At 42.0% G+C, this 14,501-nt stretch overlaps 1 protein-coding gene across 1 annotated transcript; it reads left to right on the top strand.

Moving 5' to 3' along the window:
- Positions 1–1,157: 1,157 nt before the first annotated feature.
- Positions 1,158–14,163, top strand: LOC308377893 (selenoprotein H-like; the record flags this gene model as incomplete). The annotated part of the gene is made up of 2 exons (XM_080854666.1): positions 1,158–2,048; positions 14,057–14,163. The coding sequence occupies exons 1-2, from the start codon at positions 1,865–1,867 to the stop codon at positions 14,161–14,163; spliced, it is 291 nt and encodes a 96-aa protein (XP_080710792.1). The 5' UTR covers positions 1,158–1,864.
- Between the last annotated feature and the right edge of the window lie 338 nt (positions 14,164–14,501).

Below are 14,501 nucleotides of genomic sequence, written 5' to 3'. Positions count from 1 at the left end.
GATAAGCATTAATATGAAAAAATGGACAACAGCTGCAAAGTTAATACTGAAGCATCCACACCTAGCTGAGGAAATAAAGGTGCACATCCTGAAGCTAATAAGCAACGAATGCAAACACACCTGCCATCCAGACAACGGTTTTATCCTGCGGAAATCATCTCCCGATGATCTGAAAGCCTTTTCATTGTCCAGCTTAGAGGCAGACCTAAAATGTTTTTCACCGTTCCTCTTCTCTATTCTATCAACCGTCACCAACCACTCTCGAGCTGCAACCTGTGCAGCAGCTTCCATTGCCTTGAGAGGGAGACAACCACGCCTGTCAGCCTTTGCATACTACCTAGGTAGTATTCTACAGTGCGGTGGGGCGAAAAAACCTGTGTTTGAAAGGCTGAGCAAAATGGCTATAACGACAAATCACCACAATTCCGTGGCGAAACTGAAGGAGTTGGCACTCCTATGTGGGGGTTCTCTAAAAATGATAGGAGTCCAGAATGATTTTTTCCTGAACCCGGAAGCAGAAGGGAACATTGATGTTGGTCAGAGAGTGGACACGAGCGAAGACCAAAGCACAAGTGATCCGAAGGGGCCAATTAACACAGTTGGTGAAAGCATGAAGCTTCACCTGTCAGGTGAGGTGTCAAATGACTGATCTATAGGAACACAACTTACACATTGCATGCTGTGTCGTCTTAAATGTTATGTGTCTATCTTTTAATTAAAAATAATACAAATGAAAAGTCTTTTTACTTTTTTTCTTTTTCTAGCAGATGAAATGTCTCAAAGCATAAATGACTCTGGAATAGCGACACTGCCTTTCGACAGTTCAAGTGACTCTGAAGCAGCAGAGCTGGGCTTGAGCATCTTGGCTTTTCCGATCACACACCCCAGTCCTCCGATCACACACCCTACTCCTCCGATCACACACCCCTCTCCTCACATCACGCACACCACTCCTCCGATCACACACCCCACTCCTCCGATCACACACCCCTCTCCTCACATCACACACCCCTCTCCTCCGATCACACACCCCACTCCTCCGATCACACACCCCACTCCTCCAAACACACACCCCACTCCTCCGATCACACACCCTACTCCTCCGATCACACACACCACTCCTCCGATCACACACACCACTCCTCCGATCACACACCCCACTCCTCCGATCACACACCCCACTCCTCCGATCACACACCCCACTCCTCCGATCACACACCCCACTCCTCCGATCACACACACCACTCCTCCGATCACACACCCCACTCCTCCGATCACACACACCACTCCTCCGATCACACACACCACTCCTCCGATCACACATCCCACTCCTCCGATCACACACCCCACTCCTCCGATCACACACACCACTCCTCCGATCACACACCCTACTCCTCCGATCACACACACCACTCCTCCGATCACACACCCCACTCCTCCGATCACACACCCCACTCCTCCGATCACACACACCACTCCTCCGATCACACACCCTACTCCTCCACCAACATATTCCATAATATTTGACAATTTGGTGACAAAACGAGGTTTCAAGCGTAAGGCAGCTAGTGATCTGAACGAAGACTCCGCCCCTTTGGACAAAAAAACTGCAGAGAAGCCTAAAGACGAGGTACAGAAAGTTGTCATCGGACACTGGTGAGCTGGACATCCAGATGTCCACCAAGTCTGTTTACATATTTATTTGCTTATTGCTTTTTCCCAGCCTGGATACTGTACGTGGCTCATACATCTGTTCCACCTATTATGTCCATGGACCGTAAAGTTTTAGTTTTTAACGACGTGTGTTGCACAGACTATTGGGTGAGATGGAGTCTGTTTTATTCTAGTAAAAGCTGACGAGTGTATGACAGAATATTGGGTGAGTTGGAGTCTGTTCTCTTCTAGTAAAAGCTCTCAAGTGTATGGCCGGAAAGCTGACGCGGTCAAGTCGGCAATCAAGGCTGCACACCCAGATCTGTTTGTGGAAATTAATCCCCAGAAACCTCGTGGCAACAGTTTTGAGGTCACCCTGATGGACGCTGGCAAGGGTAAGTGTTCTTTGGAAGACTCAAAATGAGTCAGATGTGGATAAATGTGCAGCTCATCAGTGATTCAGTTGTCCATTTTAATGTTTCCTTTAAGTGCTGTACAAATACGTCACTGTGTGTCTCTGAAGTTTGCAAACGCACTCTTTCTTCTCAGAATCCTGTCTTTGGACTGGCATTAAGTTGGGCCCTTCTGCTAGACTCCTCCTGTACATATGTCACTGAGTATTTCATAGTATGTTTGTAAACTTCTTTCTTCTCAGAAACCTGTCTTTGGACTGGCATTAAGTTGTTCCCGCCTCGTAGACAGAAGTTCCCTGACCCAGCTGAGGTCCTGTCCGCCCTGAACAAGGCACTGGACAGTGAATAGACACCAATGAGGTTTGTCTGGGCTCGAGTTACTGATCTATTAAGCTTTTACAGCAACAGCACGTCATTACTTTTTCTGTGGTCTGTAGCAAGACTTTCCGGCTATAGGAACGTTAGACAGTTTTGCTGAGGTGTCCAATGACGCATTTGAAGATATGATTATGGTATTGGGAACTCTCAGTTAAGGCCTGCAGAGCAGTTTTAGATGGTGTAGTCTCAAAAATACCAACTGGTGTGCAGTTTGCCTTGTACCATGTGCATAATAAACAACAACAACAACAACCAGTTTGAAATAGAAAGTCTGGCTACTGCTTTGGCCTGTTTGACTGTCCAGTGTTTCTATAAACGGGTCAAAGTGTGTGTTTGTGACTGTCCATTCAGTGTTTCTTTAAACGGGTCAACGTGTGTGTGTGTGACTGTCCATTCAGTGTTTCTTTAAACGGGTCAACGGGTGTGTGTGTTGTGTGTTGTGTGTGTGTGACTGTCCATTCAGTGTTTCTATAAACGGGTCAACTTGTCAAATAATTTCTTTCCTCTGCAGCCAGTAGTCGTGGATTCTGGGCGCCTGCATGCGTAATGATGGGGACTGACCAAAAGGATGACCTCTGAACTCTCCAGTCTCTCCCCTGATGATCCTGCTGCAGTGTGTGGAACCTATGACACACACACACACCCCTCTGACCTCTCCAGTCTCTCCCCTGATGATCCTGCTGCAGTGTGTGGAACCTATGACACACACACACCTCTGACCTCTCCAGTCTCCCCCCTGATGATCCTGCTGCAGTGTGTGGAACCTATGACACACACACACACACACACACCTTTGACCTCTCCAGTCTCTCCCCTGATGATCCTGCTGCAGTGTGTGGAACCTATGACACACACACACACCTTTGACCTCTCCTGTCTCTCGTCTGATGATCCTGCTGCAGTGTGTGGAACCTATGACACACACACACACCTTTGACCTCTCCTGTCTCTCGTCTGATGATCCTGCTGCAGTGTGTGGAACCTATGAGTATTAACATTGGGTTGTCAATCTGATCAACTCATGTGCTGCTGATCTCAAACTAATGTTGGTTCTGAAAGAGATGAGACTGGACTGTTCTCCTCGATAATGAGTGGGCCGGTTCTGAAAGAGATGAGACTGGACTGTTCTCCTCGATAATGAGTGGGCTGGTTCTGAAAGAGATGAGACTGGACTGTTCTCCTCGATAATGAGTGGGTTGGTTCTGAAAGAGATGCGACTGGGCTGTTGTCCTCGATAATGAGTGGGTTGGTTATCACTGAACACTCCTCATTAAGTTCTTAAGCTTTAGTAGCAGGTTTGTAATTCTCATTATACTGATGTCCTTCTATCTAACATGTCACTCAATGTTTGAATGTCTAAAATGTTCACTTTATCTGACATTGTTGACATGTTGAGGCCCTTTCATCTTTCTGCTGTTCTGTGTAGCATAAACCAAAGGTGGACAGAAAGTGAACTTCATAATTACCATACTGCTGATTTCCTCCTATCAAACAAGTCACTGAAAGTGTTTCATCTTTGATAAATAGAATGTTCAGTTTATCTTAATTTTTTCAATGTTCAGGCCCAGTCATTTTAAGGCTGTTCTGTGTAATATATACCAAATGTGGACAGAAAGTGAACTTGACTACAGGTTTATTGCTTTTTCACAGTGGGACCCTTAAAATGAGCATTTGTACAAAAGTTGCATAAACCTCCATATTGACTGAGTATTTAATTAAACATCTTAAGGAGTTTTATTCCCAGTGTTTTTTTCAGGTTACATTTTCATCACTCCAACAATACTTGATTAGGTTGGCTTTTATGCTGCTTGCAAGCAACAGCTTTACTGAATCAGGAGACATCTATCAGTCACGATTTTGAAAAGGTTTTGCGCTCAAACAGCTGTTGACGAAACTAAAATCGCACCTTCAAAAAAAGACTAGAGGTGAACTAAAAACAACACTATTATCTTGGATCTTTCAAAATAATGTGGAAAACTTGATTTTTAAGTCAGACAGACGTGGTTTGCTCGAAAACAATTACACTCCGGATTGGTAGATGGCGTTTGTCTTTCATGTAGAATTATGCACGATATCAAAGGAAGCCATAGACATCCCTGTGTTAAATATAAGGTAAGCGCGCAAAAACCCTGTCAACGGCATCCCACCTTGATCAACAAGTTGTCCATAGCCGCAGTAGTGTCTAGCGAAGCGCTGTTTCTGTCGACTGCGCGTTTCCTGAGCCATCTTGAGCTTAGGAAAATAACCCCAATGGCGAGCTAAGGTCTTGTCTGCGAATTGGTACATTTCGCATGTGCGAGAGTCGCCATTCGCTTGGCACAATTCGCTTCACGCGAGAGTCGCCACTTTGTGAATGAAGCGCGCTTCACTTAGGACGCGAACTACAAACAAATAGCTACACGTAACCTATAAACGTTGTTGAGACTTTTATTAAAGATAACAATAACAAAACAGAGACAAATAGCCACACGGTCAAGCAATGTAATTTATTACGTTCTACGAATCCAACTGATACAAACATGTAGCCTACTGTTCGGGTAGTAATCTACAGCAACTCTTGACTTCTATTGAAAGAGATTTTGAAATCCTCAAAACCTGGTTTGATGTTAATAGATTCTAATTCATGGTCTTTGGAAATCGAAAAAGGAAATAGGTAAGGACATTCAATTAAAAATAAGTGATGCTGAACGAGTGACCGAGATAACATTTCTAGGAGTGGTCATTGACCATAAATTAACATGGAAACCACATGTTTATTATATCAAAGGAAAGATCTCTTAGATGATAGCAATTTTGTACAAATCAAGAAGCATGTTAAACGATAAGGCCTTACATATTATTTACTGTTCACTTATACTTCCCTAGTACATATCATATTGTGTGGAAGTCTGGGGATTGACATATAAAACAACTGTCAATGAAATCATTATTTTACAAAAACGAGCCATAAGGATAATAAATAAGGTTGATTATTATGCACCCACTAACCCATTGTTTATGAAATCATTTGTTATGAAATTTAATGATCTGGTATATTATAAAATAATGCAAATAATGTATCGAGCTAAATCAAACCAACTCCCAGTCAGCATACAAAGGTTTTTCTCATTTCAAGAGACAAAATATAATCTCAGAGATGTCTGTAAATTTAGTGTACCAAATGCCAAAAAATTAATTAAAAGGAGATGTATATCTGTTGTTGGAATTTCATTATGGAATGATGCTAACATAATCTTAAGAAAGTGTAAGACATTCTTTGTTTTCAAAGGGATGGTAGCTAAAGCAATTTTTGAGGGCTACAAGTGTCCATAATGTATGCAGGATTTTGTGCTGTTTATTTGGGATCTTGCTTCATTGCTCTTCTTGTGACTAACTTTTTGGAGGCAATTCTTTTGTTTGTTTTTTATTTCCATTACATGTATTACTTGTAAAAAATAAAATAAAAATGCATATGTTGATGGGTAGCTTAAATTGGTCAAACAGGACAGGCTTAAATACAAGCATTATGCTTCAGCTTGTGCCTTTTCAGTCACTTTGAATGTATTATTATTTGTGTTGAACTTGTTTGTTGTTACTGTGTGTGACTGAATAAAAACATAATCAATATCAACTTACATTACCACTGCACACTCACAACCTTACAGATAATGTATTGTATAGCATTTGTATTCAGTATGATATGACAGCGCAAGATATATGGGGTATGAGTAGTTGTAACATTGGCAGCAATAGTTGGTCATTAGCGCAGATATGATACAGGTACAAGTCAAGTCAAGTCAAGTCAACTCTTTTATTGTCAGATACACAGAACAACAGAGTTGGACTGGGCACTGGAATGCTTAAGACAGGACACCATACCACACTACCATAGATACTAAACATAAATACACATATTAAACAGATACTAAACAGATAAACAATCTACATGAGCTAAACTGAACATGAGCTGGACTGAGAAAGTAGTGCAAACAGCAGTAAAAGTGAGCCAGTGAAGAGTAAAGTGGCAAGTGTAAAGTGAGGAGTGCATTATTGTTCATTTAGGAGTCTGATGGCCTTAGGGTAGAAACTGTTCTCCAGTCTGCGGGTGCGAGACCGGACACTTCGGAACCGCCTACCAGAAGGCAGCAGGGTGAACAGTCTGAAGGATGGGTGATGACAGTCTTTTAGGATCCTGCCAGCTCTTCGGAGGCATCTTTTAAGGTAGATGTCCTGAAGGGATGGGAGTTTCCTGCCGATGATGAACTCAACGGATCTGACCACACTGCGTAGGGCCTTACGGTCCATGGCTGTGCAGCTTCCAAACCACACTGAGATGCTAATAGTCAAGATGCTTTCTATAGTGCATCTATAGAAGTTGGTGAGGATGTCTGGATTCATGCCAAACTTCCTGAGTCTCCTCAGGAAGAAGAGGCGTTTTCGGGCAGCTTTGACCACCTTGTCAGTGTGGGCAGACCAGGTGAGATCATTGCTGATGTTGATATGATATAAGTACAATGCAACGGAATCTAACCAAAGGAACCATAGCAGAAGAGTGCAGAGTATTCTGCATAGTGGTAATATAAAAATAAATAGATGGGATGTATACAGTATGATATGACAGTACAAGATATATGGGGTATGAGCAGTAGTAACATTGGCAGCAGTAGTTGGTCATTAGTGCAGATATGATACAGGTACAGGTGAAGGTAGCAATAGAGGTTATGAATGAGGTAAGACATGATAAGATATATAGGCCTAAGTACAATGAATATGAGGTAAGAGTCATGAGGCATGATATGACATAAATATATATGAATACACTATAAAATGTTAAGTGGCTGAACAAAAAAAATACCAATTCAACACCCACAAGCTAGTTTACACAGCACCAGGTTACAACCATCAAGGCGGCTCCTGGCCTATTGTTTAGGTTGATGGGCCATCAGACCTGGTTCCTGGCTTTTTTGTGTCTTGGAACCAGAGCTCTTACAATCTGATTGTTTGTTTTTGAAATAAATGACATGAAATTACATTGCTTGAACGTGTAGCTATTTGTCTCTGTTTTGTTACCGACTTTCAACCACGAGAATGAGTAAAATCTTTAATAAGAGTCTCAACAACGTTTATAGGCTACGTGTAGCTATTAGTTTTGTCTTTGTGAGTCAACGTATATGTCTCATATGCGCCCGTCTCTGTGCAATTCTGTACCGACTTTCAACCACGAGAATGAGCAAAAATCTTTAATAAGAGTCTCAACAACGTTTATAGGCTACGTGTAGCTATTTGTTTTGTCTTTGTGAGTCAACAACGTATATGTCTCATATGCGCCCGTCTCTGTGCAATTCAGATCGCGTGTCTTTGTGAGAATTGTCAACAACGTAGCCTATACTGTATGTCTCATATGCGCCATACTGTATGTCTCATATGCGCCCAAAGTGTCGACTCTCGCCCACTCGAATTGTGCCTGATTCGCGTGAAGCGAATGGCGACTCTCGCACATGCGAATTGTACATGCGAATTGTACCAATTCTGAAGCGAATGGCGACTCTCGCACATGCGAAATGTACCAATTCGCAGACTTGGCCTTACCTGCAATGGCGCCTCGACCAAAATCAGGTAACTTCGCTTCAGTTTCTTGCCCATTTGAATTCTGAATTTAATTTCCTGCACCCAGAAGACACCGTTATAAGTTTTCTACGTAAAGTTACCTACCACCTTGCTGGTGGAGGCATGACAGTGAATTTCTTCGTAAACAAATCTTGGCTTAAAGTTGATCTTGGTTTCCTTGAAAATCGCCCTGATAAAATTAGGAGACATGAGGCCAAAACCCCATCCTGCTAGGTACTAGAATGCCCTCGAGATGAAAAATGACTTGATCAGTTAAGGCCTTATGCAGTGCACTGGTAACATCTATACAATGTTAATTGTTTGGTTAAAATGAGTATAGTGAAGTATAAATGACTATTTTTGTTTTGTTTCTGAAAGCAAGTGGACCGCCTGCTGTGGACCAACAGTTAGGCCGGATGGTGAACCCTGTTATCGTTTCATCCCGCTCCGCAGACGGCGAACTACACAATCTTTAGCTCATAAAAAAGAACGAGTCGTGCTGAGCTACCAAAAAAAAGTTCGCCGCTGACTTTCCAGGCGATTGTCGATACGTCTATGTTTTATGCAGAACTAGAGCCTTCACAGCGTAATAAGATTTTGATCACGAGTGGTGGCACGGTTCGACATGTGATCGTTCTACACCAATGAGGTAGCTGCTATTTGACAACAGACTGGCAAGATGGCGACCACCATGGTTTGAATTTACGTTACAGATAAAAAGGAAAACAGCCGAACATCCTCAAAATCGGGCCAAAGGGATTCTAAACAGTGGTGTATACCTAGCCACGTCCAAGAAGAACAATGAGGCAAATATGCGATAATGTTATGTTTATGTTAAGTCATTTAAATCAAGTTTGAAATACATGAGAATACGCCGGATAGTATCTAACATGGACTGTGAACACCCAGCAAACAGTGGGGTGTACTACGAATCTCGTTACAGATAGCCGGGCTATCTAGACATAGTGAGGCTTGCTAAAACCTTAACTGGGGCTATAAGTTAAGTGGTACTACGACCGCAGCTATGTGATATATTTGTCAAACTGGGTTTGGATAGGTGGAGCTTCCCCTGTCAGAATCTTACACGTGAGATCGCTTGTTCAGTAGGTGTTTTCACACGATTTTAGTTTTACTTAGCACAAAATCTCCTCCCGACCAGGTTTACTTGCTAGCATAAGATACCATGGTGATGTAGCGACTCAAAAGAGAACAACGTTCGTGGTACTGCATACCTATCTCTCTAATCGAGTTTCGTAGTACACCCCACAGCTGTGGATAGTGTCCTGACGGCATCATCACTGGCCATTGACTTTTCAAAACACTGAGGTCAGGCAAAAAGCTTAACACCAAACAAAATGTCACTACATGCTTTACGTTAGTATTTCTATGTATGTGACAAATAAACCTCCTTCCTTGTATCAATAAAAGGCAGCATTGTACTTAAACCAATGACCATTTGTTCATTCAGTCATTCATTCATTCATTCTTCCACAAATGAATACAACACTGATCAACCATATAAACAATCTTTATGAAAAATATGAAAACAGTACAAAACAGAATTAAAGAATAACAGATTAAGGACACTCAGTCCTCACTGTCAGTGTCAGGACAGCTATCAAGTTCCTCACTTTCTTTCGAATTGGCACAATAACTATAATGACATAAATCTGTGCAACACAGTCCTGCAGAAAAGCAAAGACCAGTTCAGAAGTGTTGCGTTTGGCGGGGATGTGGAACACTAGCTGTGGAAAATCACGGCTGAGTCTCTTCTTCAATACATCCTGTCTGCAACACAACAAATCAACAACAAAAAAAGAGTCATATGAGTACCAGCAAAGGGGGGCTTCATGTTGTGGCTGATATACAATAGCCACCTTCACAAATTAACTCGGAGTGAATACAATAATATTGGTGGAGTTTAGTGCTGTCAAACGATTAAAATATTTAATCGCGATTAATCGCATTTTTGTCATAGTTAACTCAAAATTAATCGCGATTAAATTACTTAAAATTAATCGCGATCGCAAATTGTATCTATTCTAAATGCCCCTTCTATTATTTTTTTTTCCATCATTTTTATTTTATTTTAATGCTGTTATCAACATGGAAAAGTGGATTGGCTTGCTTTAAGCAATGTTTTATTTTATTGAAAAACAACATTGCCAAACAGGGCGGTACAAAATAAAATTATAAAGTGCACATTTAAGATAAACATGGACTCAGCCTATAGTGCAGTTAAACCATGGCTTAATATTTTTTGCTGCCTGTTGACATTTTCAGCAGTGAAGCTCGCTTCTTTTGCACAACACAACTTTTAAAGGTAAACTTTCTATTCAGAAGCTGTTTATCATCCATTTCTTTGTATCGCGCTCATCATTCACTCAAACGTGACGTTAGCCTACTACAAAGTTTGGGAGGGCAAAATAACGTTAATCTAAAAAAAAATATATATATATATAAAATATACTGTAACAAACATCACACTATCAAGAACACTGCCATCCTCCTTATTGCAAAACAATACATGTACAGTATGTGCATATGACAAGCAGAGCAGATTCCCTTGGATTTGACAAATAATAAACTGCCTTGCAATTACCTGTAGGTTGAAGCATCAACACCTTCACTTGACTGCACAAGGTCAATAAATGCCTTCCTCAGTTGGCTCATCCTCAGCACCTCTTGGTTGATCAGCAGCCTTTGACGGATTATCCTTTCGCAGAATAATTTATAGCTCAGATCAAATCTTGACCCGATCCTTACAAAAAATATAGAAGAAGATATGTGTTGTGAGAGCTTTCGTTGTGAGATCCGTGTTGTGAGAACAAACTGTCTCAATCATAGGACACACATTGTACTGTATGTGTTTTCATAAAATTAAGATATGACTTGCTGTTCTTTCTCTGCTCTGGCAGGCTCACTCAAAAACCTTGTATATTCTCTGTAGCAACTTTTGTGGTACTGCACCTCCAGAGCCACAGTCTCTGTCCTTGATGTGAATGAGGATGCTCTGGTCATCCTTTACTTCAGCTGCTTCCTGCAACTTGCCTTGTACAAAAGAAAAGAAAAAAGAATTTATATGGGGTATTATAGGCATGGGAATGTTATGTATTGGATTGTAATTTCACTCTCTCTCACTCACACACACACACACACACACACACACACACACACACAGGACATTACGGCAATTCACACATACATTCATATTAGAATTAGACAAATACAGGGATTGTACAGCAGTGTAGGCTAGATAGTAAAAAGAGTGCTAGGTGGTGCACCCAAAAAAAGAGTCCTTAAGCACACATATGTGCAGCACAGGCAGGATACACCTCTAGAGATGGAGTAAGGTTACTGGGACCGCCCAGCAACACACAGGGACAGAAGCGGAAAGAGGGGGGGTTATGGGGGAATGGGCTTACTCAGAAGCGGTGTGCTAACCAGACAGGCCATCAGGCTGAGGAGCCACATTTCTGAACAGGTATTCAGTGTCATATTAACATCAGGCATGCTTTGACATCCATATAAACATACACACTACCCTATTAAAGTCAAATTGTGATTCAGTCAATATCAAAAACCTAAAACACTGGGGGGGAGGGGTGTAATGTAATTTCACACCCAGACACATGCACAACACATTATGGCAATTCACACATGCATTCATATTAGAATTGGACAAATACAATGATTGTGCAGCAGTGTAGGCTAGATAGTCATTCAACTTCTCCAAACATCTGTGTGTGTGTGTGTGTGTGTGTGTGTGTGTTTTGGGGGATGGGATGCATTCACATAGACTACCTACTGTTAAGTGTCGTTTACATGGAGCCTAGTTTGTCAAACTGATACGGATAGCTAATACAGATAGCCCTATCATCCATACGAACACTCTCTATCCGCACCTCGTTTCTGCAACGATCGCAGTCCGGGGTAGAAAGTGAGTAGATTTGAATCGGTACGGGGGCTGGTGTTTGTCTGCACGGTTTCACGCAACCTGATGACGTCACTGCCCCACGTGATCTTTTCCGCCATCTCCAACCAGTATATAAATAACTTGTTCTCCCTCAAAATCTCACTCATGGTGGGCCTCGAATTCACTAACATTAACCCAGTCTTCTGATTTTTGATTAGCCCCCTATCTTGATCTAATTCTTCTTATTCAGACGTAACATAACTTTCATGACCACAAATATAAATTGGCCAGCGATTTAATTTGCTTTTTTATTCATAAATGTATGTAAAATGCTCGGAGCAATGCATCATGGGAGATGGGATGACAGACATGTCATGTTACTGTTCCAAACTCTTTATTATCAATAGAAAAAAGAATTCATTTTCGCATATCCTTTAGTCTGACCACTGATTTTATTAACCATCATAATGTAATGTTGTTAATTGGAGCTTGAATGTCTTGTGTAATTTGTTTATCCGTTTGCTGCTTCCTTTACCTTGTGCTTTTGAGTCTCTTCTTCTAGGTTTTTCACGTTTTTTCAGTTGTGTAAATAAAGCGCTAAAGCGCCACTCACAGGCGTGAGGTATGTACTACAGTCGGTTCACCGCAATCTGCTGCCTCCGTGTTTACGCAAATCTCTCGTTGCCAGCCTCCGTATTTACGAAATTAAAAGATTCGATTGGTGTGAAAAGTAAATCCTATTCGGAGGCCCTAGACTTCGTGTGCGTAGCACCTTAGTGTGTGTTGGGGGTGAGGGTGAAACAGTCTTACCTGCTGTTAAAGTCTGTGTTTTTGACAAAGCTTCTTTTTGACGTCTGCCACTCGCGACGATGAATTTGCTGTCTTTCTTGCAAATTATACAGATGGCAGGTAGGACGGGGCCAGAGCTTGATTTGGATCGAAGTTTCCTAGGTTTCGATAGGTATTCCACCTTGCGTTGGTGAAATTCTGTGTTTCCTCATGCTTAACAGAAGATATGTAACGCATCTTGCGTTTCGAAGATATCTTTTGTTTTACATTTTCTGTCGATATTTCTTCTTCTTCGGCTAATACTTTATCTGTAACGTAAATTCAAACCATGGTGGTCGCCATCTTGCCAGTCTGTTGTCAAAAAGCAGCTACCTCATTGGTGGAGAACGATCACATGTCGAACCGTGCCACCACTCGTGATCAAAATCTTATTACGCTGTGAAGGCTCTAGTTCTGCATAAAACATAGACGTATCGACAATCGCCTGGAAAGTCAGCGGCGAACTTTTTTTTGGTAGCTCAGCACGACTCGTTATTTTTTATGAACTGAAGTTCGCTTAGTTCGGAGCCTGAGGAGCGAAGTTAGGTTTCTAAAGCACTTTTCGAGGGTCACCTTACGGCCTAAGTGGTCTACTGGCTTTTTGTTATCAGGGAGTGTTCATTCACACGTGGTATGTGGTTAAATCGGTTTATGTTGATGTTTAGATCGAGGTTCCAAGCGTAAGGCAGCTAGTGATTTAAACGAAGAGACTGCCACTTTGGACAACAAAAAAGAAAAACCTGCAGTGGAGCTTAAAGACGAGGGCCAGAAAGTTGTCATTGAACACTGGTAAGCTTGACATCCAGAATTCCACCAAGTCTGTTTACATATTGTCAGCATTTGCTTAATTGCTTTTTCCCAGCCTGGATTCTGTACGTGGCTCATACATCTGTTCCACCTATTATGTCCATGGAACCGTATAGTTTTAGTTTTTATCGACCTGTGCTGCACAGAATATTGGGGTGAGATGGAGACTGTTCTCTTCTAGTAAAAGCTGACGAGTGTATGGGCGGAATGCTGACGCGGTCAAGTCGGCAATCCAGGCCGCACACCCAAATCTGTGCGTGGAACTGAACCTCCAGAAACCTCGTGGCAAAACCTTTGAGGTCACCCTGATGGACACTGGCAAGGGTGAGTGTTCTATGGAAGACTCAAAATGAGTCAGATGTGAATAAATGTTCAGCTCATCAGTGATTCAGTATGTTAATGTTTCCTTTAAGTGCTGTACACAAATTCATCACTGTGTGTCTCTGAAGTTTACAAACACACTCTTTCTTCTCAGAAACCTGTCTTTGGACTGGCATTAAGTTGGGGCCGCCTCGAAAACTGAAGTTCCCTGACCCTGCTGTAGTTCTGTCCGCCTTGAACAAGGCACTGGACAGTGAATAGACACCAATGAGGTTTGCTTGGGCTTGTCTTACTGATCTGTTAAACTTTTGAAGGGGAGTTTGGGGAAAGGAAAGCTTATTTTTAAAGAAAGTATGTCTACTGCTTTGGCCTGTTTGACTCCATTCAGTGTTTCTAGAAACGGGTCGACATGTCTCATCACTTCTTTCCTCTGCAGCCAGTAGTTGTGGATTCTGGGCGCCTGCATGCGTAATGATGGGGACTGACCAAAAGGATGACCTTTGAACTCTCCAGTCTCTCCCCTGATGATCCTGCTGCAGTGTTTGGAACCTTCGAGTATTAACATTTGGTTGTCAATATGATATGCTCTTGTGCTGCTG

This window comes from Sprattus sprattus (assembly GCF_963457725.1).
Source record: "Sprattus sprattus genome assembly, chromosome: 1".
In the NCBI taxonomy this organism is placed as follows: Eukaryota; Metazoa; Chordata; class Actinopteri; order Clupeiformes; family Clupeidae; genus Sprattus; species Sprattus sprattus.
The sequence above is the reverse complement of the archived record's forward strand: the minus strand, read 5'-3'. Positions and strand labels throughout refer to the sequence as shown.